A 21377-nucleotide genomic window follows, 5' to 3' on the forward strand; every position below is an offset into this window, starting at 1 on the left:
TCTACCATGTATAAACCTGCTCGCATTTGGTGTAGTTTAAATGCTGGCAGTCATTTCCTGCCCACCTTTGTCTTAGTCTGTTTCTACTGTCGCTCGTCCTCCCTGGTGGTTACTCGAGCATGTACGCTAAGAACACCTTTCCCAGGAACAGCGAGAACTGTGAATAATAACTAAGAGTAATCCGGATTTCTTCTGCTGTCAGTATAGCTGAGTAGATACATATGCTGAGTCTGTACTAAGCCCATGTTGGAAGACCGTGTTTGCCTTTTGTACTTTTTTGCTGGTTGTTCAGGCATATATCAGGTTTCTGAAAAGTCAAGAAATAACAAACAAACAAAAGCCACTTCCCAACTGAAATATTAAGTTGTTCAGATTTGTTATTTTAACCAAGGAAGACAAAGGTGGTATTTATAGTTTGGGCAATGGAAAACTGCTCTAGACCTTATTTAATGCATAATATAGTCCAAATGGTCTTTACTGAGGCTAAATGACATCCCAAATAGCTAGAGTCGCTAATTTGCCATCACTACTTCAAACAGCTACAGTACTGTGGTATTTCTGCCATAACAGCTTCTAGAAATTCACTATTACAACACATTATGGGCAATTATTGCAATATTCACTGTGCATAAATTCCATCTGATTCAATGGGCTGGAAGCATGTCTGTGGCAAGCCAATGGAAGATCAGCCCCTTTACGCTGGTTTACACATTTCCTCTCTATCCAGCATTCAAATCAAATCAGTGCTCGGCTCAGTCAACCTCGGCGTATTACTCATTTGTTCATACAAAACGAGGCTACTCGCAACCACAATGCACAGCCAGTGACAGTGGAAAGTGATTTCTTCTAAATGTGGGCTTGTTTTCCAGACCATCTCCTCCAGAAAACACACAGTTACATTGTTGAAAAAGGGAGAATAAAGCGGCCGTTATCAGGCTCTGAATCAATGACACCAGGGCGGCCGTAGCCACTAAAACGCTGGGATTGATGTTTACAGTGTGCTCAAGTGTCTGTGTTTGGCAGCAGTTTAAAAACACATATTTAAGCTTTCAAAGACAATCTGGGGAAATAATGCCCATAAGAAAAATATAGTGTTAAAGACAATCAAAGCTAAAGGTATACAGTAGCAAAAAGACTAATGTCATAAGCTCAATACAAAATCCACATTATCTCGTTTGTCTGTTTTCATTTTCCTCTTTTTCGTTCTCAGCATATATTGATGTTCTCTTCTCCACTAATGTTTGTTGCAATCTTCATTTCAAACTGTTGTAGTCAAGGACAAAGCTGGTGCAGCTATGCGGAATTTCTCTGATGCCTCTACGACCTCTCACACTTTGTAATCTTATACTTCATTTCTATAGGATTTCACTCATGTATGTTCAACTACTTTGCTTTAAAATAGATAGAGATCCATCAACTAAACAACAGAAAACACATAAAATGCCCAGTCGTTAGGACTTCCTAAATACTTCTGGAGTGAGCAGATGTTTTCGTGCATCCATGCTCTATGATAGGTTCGGACCTCAAAGCACAATTTTCATATCGCAGCAGGACCACTTAAAGATGTTTACTCTGTGCTGTCCGGAAAGTTTTACCTCTACAAAAAAACCCGACAGCAGACCAAAACAACGTTAACAAAAATCCTGAACAAATAAAACAACAACGACAAGTGAATCTAATACATCCTAACACAGACAGCAAACAATCCCAAGTTCATTACCAACCGTATGCATACTTCTGACAGCAGGTGGGAGGATTACCCATAATCCTCTGCCTTTTCTCCCCTGCTGCTCTTTGCCTTGAGGCACTACCCTCTGGTGGCACAAATCTTTCCACTCCCTCAAAGACAAACAAAACTCCCCGACTCTTTCACCCTAAAATCACCTCCACACATGCACACTGCTCCATCAGTTTTTCTGCCTCTTTTCCCCTTGGCTATATTTAGCTTTGCCTCCCTACATCCAGTGTCAAGAGGCAAATCTAAGGGCTGGGTGTGAAAAAAGATGACACTGCCCTTTTGAAAAATCTGTCTTGTCAACTCAAGGTGTTAGGGGAACCATACACCAAAATAATACCCCTGCCTACTACTTAAAATCCAGGAAAACAAATCTGCCTTTAGTACCGTGCTCTGAGAGATGCAGATTACATATTTACAACAGCAAACACGTAGAAATAAATAAAAAGTCTGAATATGAGGAATTTAAAATAACGCATGCTGGCGTTACCTCCTGTAGGGTGGCCAGGCAGCTTTCTATTTACAAAGTGCACTGAGACAGCCGAATGAGGTTAGTTTGAACAAAATCTTCAAGCAGCATTTTACACACCACTACTGCTAATGAGGCAGAGAGAAGAGAGGAGCGTAGCAGAGCCTACTAATGGAACTAAAGAAGTAGTAGAGTGGCTAGTAGTGGTAGTAATGTTACTCCAGTGGAGAAAGTAGAAAGGAAAAAAGGGGGATCTATAAAAAGTAGTACATGTCCTCCCTGCAACAAAATGGGGCTCCTTCTCTTTCTCCTCTGCGTTGTACTCGCCTCACTGTAGTGGTGTAGAGGCTGTGGTGAGAGGAGGGGGCAGGATGAGTTTGGAGGGGGGTAGACTGTATTCCCCCCCCCCCTCCTCAGGGATAGCCATCATCATCCAGACTGAGAGCCACGCGCTGCAAACAGCAGATAAAAAACTGTTACCACGGTAGGCTGATGAAGGGCAGACAGAGAAGTGAGACAAAAAACGGAGAAAGAAAAGAGAAGAATGAACGACAGAGGAGAAGAAGAATCTAGCTGGAAGTCCAGGAAAGGAAGCTTCATATATATATATATATATATATATTATTCCCTTTCTCTCTCCTTCTTTTAGTCCTCACTTCTGCATCCTTTCCTTGACCTTCCTCTTTTGCACTTCCAAATTTTCCCCCTTTGCTCGTTCCCTCCTTCTCTGGCTGTTTCTAAGCAAAGAATGAAGGATGCTTGCCTACGGCTGCAAATGTCTGGCCCACATAATGCCAACCTGATTTCTCTGGCTGTCTGAGTTGCCACTTTGACCGGAAAGGGAGGAAAAGAAGATGACAGGAGCGGAAAAAAAGACAATAAAAGATACTTATGCAGAAGTAAAAAAATTAAATGTGCAGACAAGAGAGAGAGAGTGTGTGTGTGTGTGTGACTGCAGTTTCTTCTCTGCAGCCTTTAACTAAGGGCGGTTGTTACTTCGACCTTGAATCTTAATATGACACAGTCGTGCACCTGTGGTGTGTGTGTGTGTGTGTGTTTCCAGCCTGTCATCATGCCAATGATTCCCTGAATTCCTTGCCGCCTTTCTCTCCAGAGCAACACAAAGAAATCTGTGTTACCATGCCAACTGATCAAAGCAGTCGACTGCCATCCTCTCCCCTCCCCCCATAATCCTTTTTGGCTGCCCTTTCCTGCTCGCTCTCCAATACCTAAAACAACAAATATATCCAATAACTGTCCAACGTGACCTGATCACACCCTTGAATTTAAGAGCACCTGACTGCAAATCAAAGCGGGCATCGTCTCCCGAGGCTGTCGAAGATACAGCTTTGTATAAAGTCATTCCTAAAAAAACAAAAACAAAACAACAGAATAATTCACAACCCACGACACTGATATAATTAGTTTCTACAACTGCAGCTGGCAGAACATAAATTCTGTTTTGAACCGTATTGGTTCTGATTTGTGTCGCTTTTTGTCTTTAATGTCATATTTGCACCGTAATGAGAAAGATTATATTCATATAGGAGCGATGTCATGACGCCACTGTTGACTGAATATTTATTTAATTTTATGAGCGCTCTCGTCCTGTGCTCTTATGTCCTTTCTCTCAGCTTTAAAGCTAGTCTTCTTTCTGCTCAAAGGCGCCTCACAATTAAAATAACTTGCTTTCTACCAATAAACAGATTCTCCTGCATCAAGACAGCCGTAATTATTTAAGTGCCGCCTTATGTCTGGCTGAAAAACAACATCTTACTGACAAGCATGCTACCTTGGGGACAAATGTCTTGAAGAACGTGCACCAATATAGTTTCCTTCTGGAAATGGGGCCCATTAAAACACATGTCTCCCTGAAACAGGACAAACACTTCAACAACCAGAAACACTAACATATAAATAAGTGGGATGGCAGGTTGGAGATAATGATGTGAAGTCGATAAACGTATGTACTGTATGATTATGGTCGGTGAAAGTGAACATGGTGAACTGGTGAAGGGCTTTTGTCTGTATAGAAATGTTTGTTTTTTTGGTGATTACTGTAAAACATCTGTGAACATGTGGATGTGTGCATGTGCGAGCCTGTTCTTTCTTTCCACCAGGCCTACACGAACAACAAACGGGCTTTTCCAAACCCCAGCACATCCTGCTAAATTCCAAATTCCCTCCTTTCATTTGCCGCTTCTTTCATTTTCCGCTCGAGAGCATTGGCGCTCCTGAGTACCAGTGAGAGTTGTTGTCTGTGACACCACCCCCTAGAGGGAGTGCTATGAATGGCTGACTGTGGCTGCCACTCACTGCTGGGTAGACGTGACCGATGGACTCGCTGTGCCGGCCAATGTGGATTTCGTCGTCATCGTCCTCTGTAGTTTTGCGGTAAACTGGGTTGTCGAAATTCATGCTCTTGGTGTTCTTCCGCCGCCAGTTGCGCCAAACCAGGTATCCGCCGGTGCAGAGTAATCCAATGACCACTGTGGCAAGGATAGGGACTGCATGTGTTTAACACACACAACAACAACACACGGCGGGAGCGTTAACACAGCCCAGGGGACACAGAGCGGCGCTTTAAGCACTCACACACACTCACAACACGCCTTACACTCTTTCCATAATGTAGCGAGGGCTCATCATTTTTATTTATTCACATCTACAAAGTGTTTGTTGTCAGTCAAAGTAGCTCTAGTCCACACCTCCAAAGGGTTCACATACTTTTTCCATCTGCACCATGAGGTTTTTATGGTTGTTCTCAATAAAGACAAGATTTGTGGTGTTAATATTTGTTAATATTTGTTGACTTAGATGAAAATCAGATCACATTTTATGACAAATTATTTCTGGAGGAACTGTAACATATTCAAGAGCTTTTTGATGCTCGGGGAAAGAGAATTCTTCAAATTAGCTTATAGTAGCATTTTCTACACAGTGTTTGACAGTGTAGACGTCACATTTCATAAGGGAACAGGTTTTACTACCATTATAAAACATTTTCAGTAAAAGAATGGGTGACCAAATGTTGAAATGTCCTTGGAAGTGACAGTCAACCCCAAGTTGCTCCTTGTACACTATGTTTGTGTACATCACTTGGAAGTTAAGCTTTGAATAAAAGCATGTGCCAACTGATGGAGCAGCACAGAAGCCCGATGTACACATCAGCTAATAAAAAGAGCGTGATTATTTTTATAGATTTATTCAGCTATAAATCAAACAATGAGCCTTCGCACTATCTGACATTACTGTATACAGTATATTAAACTCCCTTCTAGTCTCAGTCTTACACAATGATCAAAAACACTCAAACATCAATGCACATGCACAATTTACAACAATGGATGCCTGCATGCACAGTCACACACATACTATAAACCCCACCTCCAAGACACACAAAGACTGAATCACACAGACTTTTCTATTAAATCTTGAAGCATTCTGGTCTTGAAAGAAGCGATTAGGGTTTTGTGGTTCCTTGAATAAAAGCTCAGCAAGGTTGCTTAACTGTCATCAGCATGTTATCCTTGTGCTACACTTAGGCTATGATTTATAATTAGCCTGAGCAAAGAAAAAAAAAAAAGGCACTATCTGCAGACGACCTAGCTGTGTGTTTGTGGGGTTTGAAGAGAAAATGGACAGGGAAAGAAGAGAAGGGGTGAAGGGGGAGAGAGAGAGGGGGAGATAGGAGGATTTCAGATAAGCTCTGCTCTCTCCTCTCATTACCATATCAGCATGACTGCCTAGCTTCCCTGTAGGACGTGTGTGTATAATGAATGTACATGAGTATATGTGTATGTAGAGTGAAAGACCAAGAGTCAAACCAGTGGTATGTCAATGAGGACAGATAAAACCAGTGTGTGGGGGGGTGTTTATGTGTGCGTGCCCACATCCATCTATGTGCCTACATGTCCCTGTTGAAGCCCCATCTAATTGCTCTTTTGTTGGATACGCACTGTATATCCCTGTGTGACTGAGTTAGAAACCCCAGATTCTTCTTTGTTCTTCTCTAAATGCTCTTTACATTTACTTTTCATTTAGAAGATTTTGCTCCAATTAGGAAGTGGGTTTTGTGGTTTGATTCCCCCTGGTGGAGCTGCGGGTGGGTGTGGTGCTGAGTGGAGAACTGGGGTGCAGAAATCTGGCCCTAGTGGACTTCCAACAATAATTAATGTGTCAATGCTGCCAGAAAATGCAGAATTTATGGCTGCAAAGAATGGCAGAAGGGCCCAAAGTAGGAATGAAATAAGAAAATTACTTAAAATTGCTTTACAACGTTTTAGCAAGTCTATGTCACCTATCAAACTATTCAATATTAGGGATCAAAGAGATACCAATTAGAGACACGTTCATGAGGTCAGTTGCACATTCAGCTGATTTCTTTGTTAGGCATGAAAGTATTAGACACTTTCATAAAAAGAGATTTTCATTTCAGAATATTTTAACATTACTAAGCTAATTTCATTGTTAAGACTTGTTTTCTCTTCGCTTCATTATTAGTATGGTATGGTGGCACAAAGGTGATTTTTTTCCCCATCTCAAACCAACATTCACGTTAATTCCAAGGTCAGAAGTTTCCACTGCTTCAAGCCAAATACATAATTTTGCCTTATTAGTCCTCTATTCATAAAAAAACGGTTTAACCCAGCCCACTGGGTCCCAGAAATAGGTCAGAGCACTGGATTGATTGCAGTGTGAGCATATTGTATTATCTGAGTGGGAGCATGGCTTTATAATGATAGCAGCAGGTCAAATAGGATGACAAAACACGATTTGTTTGATTTGCTATGCTTGATAATATCTGTATGGTCTTTACATTCTCTCAATTACTAAACTATTATTCTCAAACTCTACTGCTGAGACTAACACCTAGAAACACAGGTCCAAAGGTTCAGATCTTGAATTTAAGCTATACTGATATCATCCAGTCAGATGGGAGCCAAAACACATTAAAACCCATTTGCTCAAACATGCAGGTACGCACACACACACACACACTCACAAGCCAGACACTTAAAATGTTACATCCACACACAACATGCAGGAGCTTCGCAACAAGCTGATATGCAGGAGCAAGGAGGGAGAAGCAAGCAGGCAAAGCAAACACAACACAGCGAGAAAGTGAGGAGTACTCACCGATGGGAATGACTATCCCCAGAACGGCCACTGTGATGTTGTTACCTATGAGGTAGTGATCACTTGCAGCTGAGATAAAAAAGAAAGAGAAAGAAAAAATAAAATGCACACAAAGTTTGGTTCCAAAACATCCTCCAGAAGGGCCTAGCTATAGAAGGAGGAAGAAGTTTGATACAGCAGAAGAACATCATGATGAAAAACATATTTTGATATATTTGCATAATATAAGGGCAGAGAATCCATCTGATGTGACACTGGACTACACACAACATCATGTGTAAATGAGATGCGGATGAATTACACAGTATATCTCACTGCATATAAATTCAACGAGACGCTTTCTAATAGAAGAGGAGAAAATGTCATTTCCACAAGAAATGTGTCAGATTTTGTACTAATACAATACAAAACCAGATCTGAATTTAGAGCAGAATACATCACATACTGGGAGATTTCAGATTAAACACATGTTGTTTTTGGTCTTTTCTAATCTACAGCATGTGCTCATATTTTGTCAAAATAAAACCCAGTGGTCATTTACTCTACACAGGTCTTGGATCACCATTTCCTGTCAACTCTTACCCCAACAGTCTGGTGTGGAGCTTTGACATTAATCCTGCTCCCAACACTCTCTCCTACTAGCAGCAGGCTAGCCATTAGCCAAAGTGTGATCAGATGGCTGTAATCAAGTCTAATGAGGAAGATTAACAGAAATAAAAATTCACAGTGCTGGTCGTGCATAATAACTAGCTTCTTCTGGAAAGAGACTGTAAATGTATGCATGGAAAAAAGCACAGAATGTGACTGATGGGACATAATAAAGACACACATTTTTTTATTAATCTTATTTAGAATAAACTGCTAATAAATGCACAAATGCACACACACACACACACACACACACACACACACACACACACACAGACAAAGATATAAGATTACGAGTCACGGTGGTGGTGACACAACTTCAGTAAGTCGGACTCCTGAGTCAGCAGAAATGAACTGGGCTTTTTTTTAAAGTATGAGTGACGTGCAATAGGCTCTAAAACTCTAAAAGCCGGATTAATAGAATCTTATTAAAGGAGCTGTTATGAAAGAAGCAGACCTAGAAAGTGAAGGGAGAGAGAAAAACTGTTTCATTAAGGCTTTTATTGCTGGAGGGATTTCGAATTCAAAAAGAATTTGCTGTTGTCTGCTTCCTTATTTATAGCCCTATATTCAACTTCCTTTGAGTTTAACCCTATTATCATTTATTTATACGTCATATACAGTAACAACAATCATCATAACATCGCCTAGGTGATTCATCTGGACACATCTATATGGAGCCTGATGAAATGCTGGTATTTAATGTGGAAACTTCAAATGAAGACCATACATGAGCTTTGTGTACCTGCTGTTTGTTTGTTTCTTCCCCCTTAAACTCTGGTTTTTCCCTGCTCCACCATGCCAGCGACAGCTACACACACGTGTAACAGCTGATGCCTACAAACTTGACAGTGTGCACTGAGTTGAAAATTCTAACACATGGCCCGTGGGTTTGGAGACGCGTCTTGTTCATGCCCCATTTTCTCATCCGTGTCTGCTCCACCTCTCATCTGGAGCACTCGTGGTGTGGTGAGGAGGCTGACAACTTCAGAGACTAGAGGAAACATGTTCTTGCTTCTCTGTAACTCTGAAAAACCCAGGCCCCCAAAGTGATGAGACTAGCTGGAGCAGCCATTCTCTTTAATTCCCAGAAAATCACTTTCTCTCCTGCCGCCTCTCTTTTCCATCACGTCTTTTTTTCTTCTTGTAAATGCTGTTTTGCCTCCCAACAGTGTGTCATTTTTCAACTCCCATCCTCCCTGTTCAGTGCTGGACTGTCATGTTCCTCTCTGGTCTCTTTATTGTCTCTTACTGTAGCTTATAACAATTCGTACCTTTACTATTTCTCCCATTCATTTCCATGTCTCCAATTCCAGCCCTCACACCCATTTAAATCTTTCATCATCTCTCCCTTCTCATCTCTGTCTGTATAGCTTTTTTAACCCCAACCCTTACTCTCCTGGTTTCTTGATGTAACGAGAAATGTCTCTGATGAAAATGCAATATTGTAAAATTCAGTTCTGAGTTCAAACAAAGTACAGCAGCTCACGGTTACAGTTCACTAGCCCAACATTTCTTTTTGTACCTCCCTGTACTCCTATTCCTTCCTTCTTTTTCTCAGCTGAGCAGTAAACTAGAGTTACACTACAACATGCAGCATCACTCTTTCTTGTTTGAAAAGTGCCAAATGCACATGCAAATATTTCTAGACACATATTTTCAATAAAAGAAATTAAATTAAATATTATTCTCTGTTCATTTAAATCCACTTATTGGAGGATTTATCTTTCTACTGTTACAAATAAACTTGACTTGAGAACATAACATATCTGCCTTGGTATATTGATAGTTACTATTACCCTTTTAATATCTCCATGAAGCAAAGACTAGAAACAACCAAACCAAAAGCTGAAAATACCAAATTCCCCAAAGACCTCACTGTACCATGTGGTGTGCAGCTCAGTGGTTTATCAATTTGCTTTGCGGTGCTATGGATCCTTCTCTGCTTCTAAATACAATTTAAGTCTTAGCTTGGCTTTGTAAAGCATTGTTACTGCTGTTATATTCTGCTGTCACTATCTGTCTGGGCAACAAGCTGAGAAGTAGTATTTTTCTGGCATACCCACTAAAGCGTGATTGGTGCAAAGCTTGATTGGCGCAAGAACAAAAAATGCTGCCAGTTTAAGAAAGTGAGAGTAAATGAGAAGTGGAGAGAGAAACGTGGGGAAAGCAGAGAGAGAGACAAAGAAAGTGTGAAAGGCTGTCAGAAAGTGAGGATGAGTGATGAGAGGTGGAAGGCGAGAATGGACGAGACTGTCATTTGTTAGCTCTGACAGCTCTGTTACATGCTACTCATGAGGGACCGACAGCAAGCAGAGCAAGAGATACACCAGTGAGTGTTTGTGTGTGTGTGTAAGAGAGAACAACAAAGAATGAAAGTGCACACCTTGGTAAAAAAAAAAAGAAACAGCACAAGAGAAATAAAGACAAAATACAATGAAGTAGAATGGAAATTGAAAAATGACAGACTGGTGTCATGATATAAAAGCAGAGAGAACTAATGTGCCAGCAGTAACAAACGCAGGGTGTCGCAACTAAGTGTCACAAGTTCAGAGTCCATTTCTAAACTATCAGTTCCATAATTAACCCTCCTACCAGTCAATAAAGGGAGGCCTCCTCTTGATCTGTGAGCGAATTTTTGTTTTCTATCCTTGATGTTAGTCCCAGATTGGTCTTATTTGCACTGATCCCACTCCACACTGCAATCCTGCCTTTCTCAGTCATTAAGATATCATTCAATATTATCCAGAGATCTGAAGGAAATCAAACAGCCTTCTGAACCCTCTGGATATAAAATACTTTAAAGTTAAAGCTGGCTGCTTTTATCAATAACCATAATAACTTTGATCAATTTTCAGTCAGGTTTCTGGTCAAGTCATAGCAGAGATACTATCATCAAAGTAACAAACCACCTGCAGCTGACACTGGGGGCTGTTCCAGCTTAGACTGGAGAAAATCTTATTTATCAAACCAAACGTTTTCACTCATGTATTATTTAGTTATTGTGCAGCATGTAGCTGCTGATGATTACACACTAGACACATGGATGGTGAGACAGTGAAATAAATGGAACAAGATGCTGCAGAAAGGAGGGAAACTGGTGTAAGTAGTGGTTTTCAGCTCCCTGATGCTTTAATGGCAGGTAGCTGTAGGTATAGCTGTAGCAATGGCTCCAATATTTCAGAAACACACACACACACACACACACACACACACACTGTGCAGCAGCCGTCCCTCAACATGATCCTTACCTCTGTGGGAGAGGTTGGCATTGCTCTCTCTCTGAATGCTGTTAGGGGCCGCTGGGCCTAGCAGAGGAGTGTGAGTGGACGTTGATGTCTGAACTGTACTGCTGAAACCAGTCGTCTCTGTACTCGTGGCAGCAGGAGTCCGAGGCTGCTCGGTAGAAGTGCTTCTGGGAGTCTGCGGAGGGCCCTGTGTCGTCAGGCGTCTGGTTGTGGGCCTGAGTGTGGGAGGAGCAGAAGAGGTGGTGGCGGAGCTTGTTGTGGTGGTACGAAGAGTTGTGGTGGTGCTGACAGTTGTGCTAGTTGTTGTAGTGCTTGCTGTAGTGGTTGTAGCTGGAGCTGTGGTGGTGGTGGTGGTAGTGGAGGTTGTGGTGGTGGTTGGAACAGCTGTTGTAGTGATTTTAGGCCGAACTGCACAAGAGAAACACAATGAAAGTCATTCCCACATCTGACAAGCATGTTACATCAATAGAGGTCTGTGTGTCTTTCCCTATACAGCATGGAACAAGAAGTAATAAAAGGTGACAACATGCTTCAAAATCCCAGGAGAGCGAGCTTAAAATAATCATGAGTAATAATTATCATGCAATTTTCAGATGATTACAATATGGTATTTGGATTTTACTTCACTGAAAGTCAATTAAGGGTAACATCTATGGATTCTACTATATATGCCTATTGAAGTTTTATATTCAATTAGGAAATTCTGCCTGCCTTAGCAGTAGATCACTTTCACAGTCAATTGGAAAAAGCCTTTTTATCACAACTAAGATTTGCCCTGAGAATTATTTTTGTGCATCTATATTGCATATTCATATTCTGACTAAATGTCAGTATAAATGTCATTATAAAAAGCAAATGGGTTTCAAAACACACTTCTTAAGGGTTTTATGGTTGCTGCAAAGTTGAGGCTACACAGACAAACTGTAAATCTAGTGTAGTCTATAAATAGACATAATGGGAGGGAGAGCAAGAGGAACATAATGTAAAAGGCCATTTTATCAAATGTTAATAAGTGCTCAGCAGAAATATTTGCACTGCATTAGCCAGCCCAAAATTCTTGAGTGCAAATGTTACATCTTCCATCTTCTCTTGGAGGGATTCTATGAATGGTGGCCTACATACATCATCTCTCCCTCTCTCTCTCTCTCTCCACTTTATTAGCTCCCCCTTTTCCTCACGCGTGGAAACATGAGGCGCACAACAGAGGCGACGGATACCAAGTTAACGAATGTGGTGACTGTATAGACGCTGGGGACGGGCTGAGTGGTGAAACAAGGTCAGAAATAATGGAGGGAGGCTGGGAACACAGGTAAGCTGGGAGAATCCCTGACCCACTTCCCAAGATAGTGCTACGGTAAACACAGGTAACAAATTCTCTGAAGGAGTTGGTTTTTAATCAATCACAATCAAGAAAAAATGATTTGTACACACAACTACACTACTTAGGGCGTATACTACAGAATGAATTGGTTTGATATTCTACAGCTGTAGTAAACCAACATTACAGCTGACAAATAAAAGGATGGGAACTCTCTCCACAGCCACCCATGCATAATATAATGAATAGTTTAAAGCTGAATATTTATTTATTGATATGTATAAATATATAATTATGAGGTGGACGCCCTTCAGCAGTCTCGAGAAAGACAAACTCCAGATGAATTTAAAATCCTGTGAGATGTGCGTCTGAACTGAGCGATGCACTGGTTCATACTTCTAGTCCCACTTACCTACAGCACAGCGCCTCATGTCTGGACCCAGCTCCATGTTGTCAGGACAGGCACAGGTGTACTTAGGGGAGTGGTCTGTGATCTGTGGTGCCTTCAGACAGAGGTACTCACAGCCCCCATTAGGCAAAGTTCCCATATTACAGGAATCTGGGGCTGGAGGGAAAAAAGCAGAAAGGGTTTAAGAATATACTACATGTAATGTTCTTTACAAAAAAATAAATCATTTAACGTATTATATATACACAAATGAAATCACAATTTTATAAATTGCCATTCACAAATATTGTGTGCGGTTTTCTTTTTAGATGTGTGCAGTAAATTGAAATTCAATTTCAGTGCTACGTTGATGAAGACGGAGGTTTACATGCACTGTAGACCTGAATAGTTAACAGAAAAAGCCTATTAAGAATTGAAGAACCCCAGTTTTGAGTCCTGGTCAGATTTAAAAGCAATTATGTACTGAATTCAAGCTGTTACTTGTACGAACAAACTACAAAGATAAAACTATGTGACTGCACAAAAGTGACTTCAGTGCTTATAAAAAAAAAAATATGTGTGCTATTTACAAAACAACCTATTAACCTCACTGTGCATTATACTGTAAAATAACACAGATATTTTTTTGTTACCTAGATATCTATTTTTATATTTTAACACACAACCTATTTTTTAATAATGTGAACAGATGCTTAAATTAAGATATTACTATCTAAACTTCCTTTTTCTCAGAAAAGGAAATGAAACATTTATTTAGATTTAGATTCCCAACCCAAGATTCTGAGTCATGAAAAATATTGCTAGTCTTGTCAGGTGGGGAAGCACCAGAATTAGGTCAGGTTGTGGTCGATTCTCCTTCTTAGAGAGCAGCGGATCAGAGAAATCATCTTCCATCAGGGGAAGAAGCAACATCACTCACCATACAAAGTGAGATTTTAATAAGCTGGGAATACATTTGTGCTTCAGTACAGTATCTCACTGTAACAAGCACAGTACAGTAATATGAACAGCTGTCTAAATGGATTTCCAAGGAGCTCCTAAATATATTCTATACCTGCTTTCCATATTAAAATGAAATAAAGCTCTCTGGGGAAAAGCAAGCCTTTGAAATGTCACGACACATGATGACAGTGCATTTAAATTCCATGCTGGGGGAAGAAGGGCAGAGGGTAGAGGAGGAGATCAGTGAAGAGAGAAAAGGAGGAGATACTAACAGAAATATGATAAGAAGGAAGGACATACTGTAAGGACAGAAAAATTAAGTAAGGTAGAAAAAGGACTGAGATTTAAAAAAAAAAAACTTTTGGAAAATAATGTTGTGTAGCTGCACTGTCCCTTCACTGCTTCTGTATCCTAGAATCTACTGTGGGCTTCAACGAACGCATGGAAGAATAAAAATAAAATATATATATAAGGCAGAACAAAGAGAAGATAAGAAGAGTCTAACAAGTCAGTTCACTAAATTAAGACAGGTCATTGAGCCATATTTGAATGTGAGCATGTGTATTGTGGCAGTCAACCGTCACTGATGATCTTCTCTTTTGGGGTTCTGCTTAGATACAGTAGAGGTGCTATACTCACTGACAGACCGTAAACAATAAAAAAAGCAACAGAGAGAAATATAAAACGGTGAATAAAAAGGAAAGAGAGCAGGTTGACCTCGCCAATTGCTCCCATTTGATCAAATATTCCACTTATTAGTACTCCTAGTATATTCATAGGGAAGCTGGTGTTCATTCATACGTCTTTATTCAGACTATTTAGGCCTGGTAGTTGCCTGGTGTTGCTTTTGTTGGCATTTTGGAAAAACATGCTTAATTCTGTGATATCTCTTTGAGCAGAACTCCTGATTTATTAATGAGAGAATGCAATTAGTTCCCTACTGGCACTCATACAAGTCTGCTTTGAGTTCTCAGTGAAGGGAGAAAACAAAGCATCACACAAACACATTTCTGCTGGAGCACACATTGTCAAGCACCCTGAAATACACACGGAGACATTAACTAGCACAGGCGCACACCTGGGAGTGCCTCCATCCTGGGGAAGGCATTAGTTGATATGCCCAGCACACCCATCAATCTAATCACACACATCAAGGGTATGTCTTTATTGTTTGTCAGAGCGTTTAAATAAGTAGATCCTTTGGTCTGTACGTAGATCATCATGACACCCAACTGACCGACACTGCAATTGAAAGGAAACTCACAAGTGTCATTTATTCTAGCTGATTAGTCCTCTGCAATTCTTGAGATACTTCTCCTCTTTATCGAATCAGTTTGCTTTGGTTGTTTACATTTTCAAGTAATCATAAACATCATCATCATTGCTGAGTGTGTGGGTCTTACCCTTGGGCTGCCTCTGTTCATGAAACACCACCAGGTCCAATGGGTTGTTAAGGTGCTCTGCTACCTTTGCCACATCACGTCCTGTCAGTCGGTTCACGCTGTATATAGCTTCATCTTCCAAGTCAGTCCAATATATGTGATCCTGCATAGAAAGAGAGAAAGTTGCTGGAAAGTCAGTTGCTTGTTGACAGATATGCATGCTTTCTTTCTTTCTGTGCAATTCTTTTTAACAAAACAACCAAAGGTGAGGTAGTGGTTATATTGTAAACCTAGTTTAAGCAGAGGAACATCCTTTGAAGCACTGTAAATAATACTGTCCCCAAAGATTGCTTGTGTATAGATTTATCAAGCAGCTTGACATTGCAGAAAATGTGCAGCGGAAAACAATGGTCTTTTGTTTTCTGCCACTCTGAATGAAAGTTTGTTTCCCCATGTCTAAACGGGTATTTGTTGTGTCCTTATATGTCACAATATCCCAAGTGAACATTTAACATTAGCTGCTATAAGTGCATTTAATTTCGTTGGAATAAATGGCAGCAGCTATTGTTCATTGAGACTCCACTGGGATTTCTGCAGTGATGAAAGAGTATTATAATAAAAAACAGCGTGCAGTTTGTTGCAGAGACATTGTCTCATCCTAACAATGGCTCTTTGATTAAATTTGCATGCACTTAAATGCACACATTATGTTCCCTGTAAACGGAAGGTGCTATTTGTATTTTTGCCTATCTTGAGTAAAACTGCTAAGTGATAGTTCATACTGTCAGTGAACCTTGGATAAACAGGAAAAACATGTCTAGCACAACAAAAGTGAGCTAAGAGACTAAAAAACATTTTCACTGCAACATACCGACACCATTGGAGTCCTAATAGTAAACACTTCTGGAAGACACTTATCTGCAGTATAGAGTAGTACGTATGGGAACCTGTTGCTGCTGGTGTATTGATCTGGTGATATACAGTAAACTAAAGTAAAATGAAACGTAATTAAAATGACTTCTTCTTCAATAGGTTTATTTAGCACATAAAGACATTAATACTGCCAGCCCGGACCTGTGAGACCATTCTCCTCACCTCTCCCTTTTTTGCTCTTCCTCTCTCTAACATCTCTTCACAAATCTCTTTAGTGACATTACAGGATAACACAATATGCCGCACAAGTGGTTACAGCACTTGGTTTCCGTGGCAACCCCAGATTGCATTGCGTGTGCAGGCACACATCAATTAAGAATAACACAGAAAAAGAGAAAGCATTTCAGAACCTGAGATCATGGGAGGGTTAAAAGAATAAAAAAATAAAGAGACAATTGTGGCGAGTGTGAGACAAACAGATGAAACAAGAACGTTACAGTAGGTCCTGATGGCTCCTATATTTTTTTTTTTTCCCATTACGCTGAGATTGTGTTTACAGTTTTATGACCATTTTAAAGGTTGCCTCTGTCGGGACTCAACCACTGATGTGTGTATATGAGTAGATGTGTGTTTCAATCATAGCTGTAATCAACACTCCCCATTGTTGCCGAGTTATCAGTGGATCTAACCTTTCTCTCACCTTCTCCTATTCCATCTTTTACTGACATCTCTATCTCTCTGTCTTCCCTTCTCCTAGATAACCTTTTCACACATGACAGCAGTACTGAAACAGTGTAAGACAAATATCAGAATAGCCAAATCTATCATTCCATCTCTACCATTGCCTTTCTGTGTCTTTGGATTTCTGTGTCTTTGGATTTTATCCCCCCCAGTCTCTGTCAGTCTTTACTTCTTTCTCTTTCAAGTTGTCCACTGTCAATCTTTGCATCTGTCACCCTTTCTTTGCTTCAAAAGGCCATGGGGAGCTGAGGAGGTCACTGCTTTATTGTAGGATCAAGGTGAGTCTTTCACTTGTGAAGGATAAACCAGAACTTATTCACATGCACAGACACACGCTCTTCTAATTAGATCACATGGCATTGCATCATTTGTCAAGGGGATTATAGTTCTAAACGGATATGTATTCATGCTAAGGTCAAGGGGGAAAAGCTCTTGATGATTTTATCATGATTCTATCCCACAAGAACCAAAGCTGGGGTCTTCTGACTGACGCATCTGTCTGATGAGCTTTTTGGAGCCTCTGCATACTCATGTGTTGAGCCAGAAAACTACAAATGAACACTCAGACAACCCACTTTGACGCCTTTGATTTTTCTGGATTTGATTTGTATTCTTTGTTGCATCAAACCAAGTTATAAAAAAATTATGTGGGCTTGGTGTTAAATCAGATGGTGTTAGGAGACATTTTCTGTTACTCTACTAAGCTTTAAAAAAAAAAAAAGATGTTTAGACCTTCTCTCCTGTGGGTGTGAACAGATCAGGCTTAAAGTGGCCAAATTAGACTTAATTTATGGTTTACATTTTATTTACAGGCTTCAGTGATATAAGATTATATGTTTTTCAAGGTAAAAAATACATGCTATGCCTCATTATCAGTTCTTTACCAGCTCCTCTGGCCTTACGAAGGCTAGTTTTGAGTCTGTGTTTTTCAAACTGTGTCACACTGGAGCATAGCAGCAACATCTTAGCTGAAAATGCCCAGTTGTGAAAACGGTCGTGCGTGAAATGCTGTGAACAATAAAAACATTGCTCAAAATCGGTTTCTGGCCTCTAACTATATTTATTGACGTTGGTTCCATCTTTAAGAAAAGTAAACCAAGTTATTTTTGAAACATGCTGACCCTTTGCATGGCCACTCTTGAGTGGAGCAGCCAGTATTTTTTAAATATTTAATATTAATTGTAATGCAGTGCCGTGCCAGCGTGTGGTCGTGCATGGAGGAGTGTTCATTAATGGCGAGTGATGTATATGTCTACATTAAAATTAATAGTAAAAAGGAGGTGAATTATAACCTCTTTGGGTTTTGGTACCTGTGGCATCATACCTTTCTTGTGAAGAGTGCATTGCACGTAAGACCATATTTTGTGCTCTCATGTGGGTGCAGGACTGTTTAAAGCCTCCCACAGTGTTGAGTTCATGCCAAAGGTACAGATACGTGCCTTAGCACCATAATTTTCTTTTTCCCTGACTGCTTATTTCATTCGATCGCCATACCCCTCGCTGCATCTTTTCCCCAAACTCATCTCATCTTCTCTTCTATCCCCTCTAGTCAAACAAAGAGTGGATAAATAGTAATGCAATGCTACTAAAGCTTGAGAAAGAGAAAACATTACTCTCCGCATGTCTGTGCGATCCACATTTCCTCAGGGCATGGTATCATGGTGGGGGGTGGACACTGACAGGAAGGGTTTTCATTGGCGTGTTTGGTGGTGGCGTGTTCAGACTTTAATATGGGAACCCTGTGTCTTTCCTCTGCAGTGTTAAGAAACATTAGCACATCAGCATTGATGTGAAGTTTGTGAAGGTGTGGAAAAGCTTTAACATTTACTAAGTCACTCAAAAATATGAAGCCATATTCTACATTTAAAGCAGGCAAACAAAGCATGGGTTAAAATACAACAACATCCATTAACAATGACTGTGAATACTGAACATATCTTCTGTCTGAAGAGAGATTGAGTGCTGCACTTGATACCTTTCTCCTTAATTATCTACTAATGCTACCATAGTCAAAGGCTTTTGGCTTGTCCCTTCAGGATTGCCCCAGTGTAACATGTTCAGCACCCTGATTTTGCATGTGTTTTTACAACAAATGCCCTTCGGCACCAAGTTCGCCTTGGTGGCTGGGCCAACTTAAACTAGCCATAGCATGAGACTCATATCAATCACCCAGCCCCCCCCCCCATCCTTGCTCTTAGGTAGCTACTTTTTTTAAAAACATGCATTATACACTGCCCGTCCAAAACGTTAAAGGTCACTCTAACATTTCGTTGGACCGCTTTTAGCTATGATTATTGCACACATTCGCCATGGCATAGTTTTGTCTTTGCAAGCTTCTGCAATGGTACAATATTTATTCCCATCCACAGTTGCATTAATTTTTTGCCAAGATCTTGTATTGATGAAATGAGAGTCGAACAGCTGCACAAAGTCTTCTCCAGCACATCCCAAAGATACTCATAGGGGACTTGGTCCTTCAGTATATTCAGGTAGTCAGCTGTCCTCATTCTTTGGGCACATGATGCTGCTGAACCTAGACCTGACCAACTGCAGCAACCCCAGATCATAGCACTGCCCCCATAGGCTTGTACAGTAGGCACTAGGCATGATGGGTGCGTCACTTCACCCACCTCTCTTCTTACCCTGATGTGCCCATCCCTCTGGAACAGGGTAAATCTGGAAGTATCAGACTACATGAACTTCTTCTATTACTCCAGAGTCCAATCTATCTGCTCTTAGCAAATTGAAGCCTTTCTTTACCCAATTAGCCCCACTGACAAGTGTTTTTCTTAAGGCTACACAGCTGTTTAGTCGCAATCCCTTGAGTTCCCTTTACATTGTGAGTTTTAGAAATGCTCTTACTTTCACTATTAAAAATAGTCCTGAGCTCTACTGTTGTTTTCTACAATTTGATTTCACCAAACAATTCATTTAAGATTCTTTTCCGACCATACAGTATATCTTCCTCGAAGATGATGGTTCCTCACTATCCTTTTACATGTTTTTAATTATGCATTGGACAGTTATTAACTCAATTTTAGTAGTTTCATTAATCTCTTTAGATTTTTTCTTTGCTTGATGCATGTCAATAATTTGACCCTTCTGAAACAGATAAACATCTTTTCCATGACCACAGGATGTGTCTTCCAACGTGATTGTTTAAGAAAAAAGCTACTCACTGCATCAGTTAGGATTAAATAACTTGTTACCAGCTCAAACATAATCATCTATGCAGTAATTATCCAATGGGAAGCTCTTACCTATTTGCTTAGTTAAATCCAGGTGGTGACTTTTTTTTTGTGGACAGGCAGTTTTGATGATTTTCTAATTACTGTGAATCTAGTGTTCCTGAACCAGAAATGGAAAAACTTGCCCTTACTACTAAGTAAATAATTTACCACAGAACAAACCTCTGAGGTGCTTTAATTTGGTCTGTATCATAACCAGAAGAGAAAAAACAAGCAGAAGAGCCAAGCTATTAATCTCCAAGGATGAACTTTCACTGCTGCCTGAAACATTGGTTTTCTGTTCTATTCACGTTTACACATCCACACACACTTGTAGGCACACTCAGCCGGACATGATGGATGTCCTCTTTTCCCTTTGCTTCCCATCATCACAGTGTGCAGTAAAGAGAGGAATGGAAAAAGCTCTTCCTACTCATCCCATTTCACCTCTCTCTGCTCTATTCTGGTTCTTATTTCCACCTTCTACACCATCTATTCATGATGTGCCCTAACAGACTGGCTCAATTGAATAAATACACCCAAATCAGTTTCATCCATTGCTGAACTGTGCAGTGACACAAAATTTAACAGCGCTTTAAAAGATATTTGCTTCGCTGGGTTAATCCAAAACATCTCCATCTCTCATTTCTTCTTAATTAATCACCTAATTTAACACACTACACTGATCACTCACTCTCTAGTAGTAAAATACTAATATGTGCTTTTTACAGCAATACATACCCCTCAATGTAGCATTTGAGAACACATTACATGTATTGATCAGTCCTCCATTTGGACAAAAATAAGCTTAATATGAACAATTCTTGCTAAAAGTAAGATGTATTAGCAAAAATATGTATGCAATGATTCAATATACCATACTGCAGATCTAGAAAAGCACAATGAGATAACACAGCTCTTCAATACCATTAGCCGGACCGATTCTTTGAGTGGATTTTAATCTCAACCCTCCCCTACCTCAAACACAGTGAGGGCAAACGGGTGTCCCAGGTGGTGATGGGATGACAGCAACACTTTACGGTTGTCTCCATTCAGATCCACACTGGACAGCAGGTGCAGCTTGGAGTCCACCCAGTACAAACGCCTGCTGGACAAATCTAAGAAGAGGGAGGGGAAGGGACAAAACCAAAGAGGAAAGAAGAACAAGGAGAGAGAGAGGTCAATCCAAGAAAAAAAAAAAAAGCCTAGCGTGAGAAGTATATGAACGTAATGGCCCAGTAGCTAC

The 21377-nt window shown here is 40.3% G+C and overlaps 1 protein-coding gene across 7 annotated transcripts in view; it reads right to left on the reverse strand.

Annotated features, from left to right (window-relative positions):
- Nucleotides 1-1211: 1211 nt before the first annotated feature.
- lrp8 (low density lipoprotein receptor-related protein 8, apolipoprotein e receptor) overlaps nt 1212-21377 on the reverse strand; it is a 142921-nt gene continuing 122755 nt past the window's right edge. For 2 of the 7 annotated variants that reach the window (XM_026345056.1, XM_026345054.1), the window contains 7 exons: nt 21110-21249; nt 15312-15453; nt 12970-13122; nt 11243-11647; nt 7344-7412; nt 4521-4693; nt 1212-2656 (listed from right to left, as the gene is read on the reverse strand). In XM_026345056.1, coding sequence (XP_026200841.1) covers nt 2618-2656; nt 4521-4693; nt 7344-7412; nt 11243-11647; nt 12970-13122; nt 15312-15453; nt 21110-21249 — 1121 coding nt within the window. In that variant the 3' untranslated portion in view covers nt 1212-2617. Of the gene's footprint in view, nt 4712-7343; nt 7413-11242; nt 11648-12969; nt 13123-15311; nt 15454-21109; nt 21250-21377 lie in introns of all 7 variants that reach the window. The other 5 variants (XM_026345055.1, XM_026345053.1, XM_026345052.1 and 2 more) reach the window with 3 other exon arrangements.

This window comes from Anabas testudineus, chromosome 4 (assembly GCF_900324465.2).
Source record: "Anabas testudineus chromosome 4, fAnaTes1.2, whole genome shotgun sequence".
Taxonomy (NCBI): domain Eukaryota; kingdom Metazoa; phylum Chordata; class Actinopteri; order Anabantiformes; family Anabantidae; genus Anabas; species Anabas testudineus.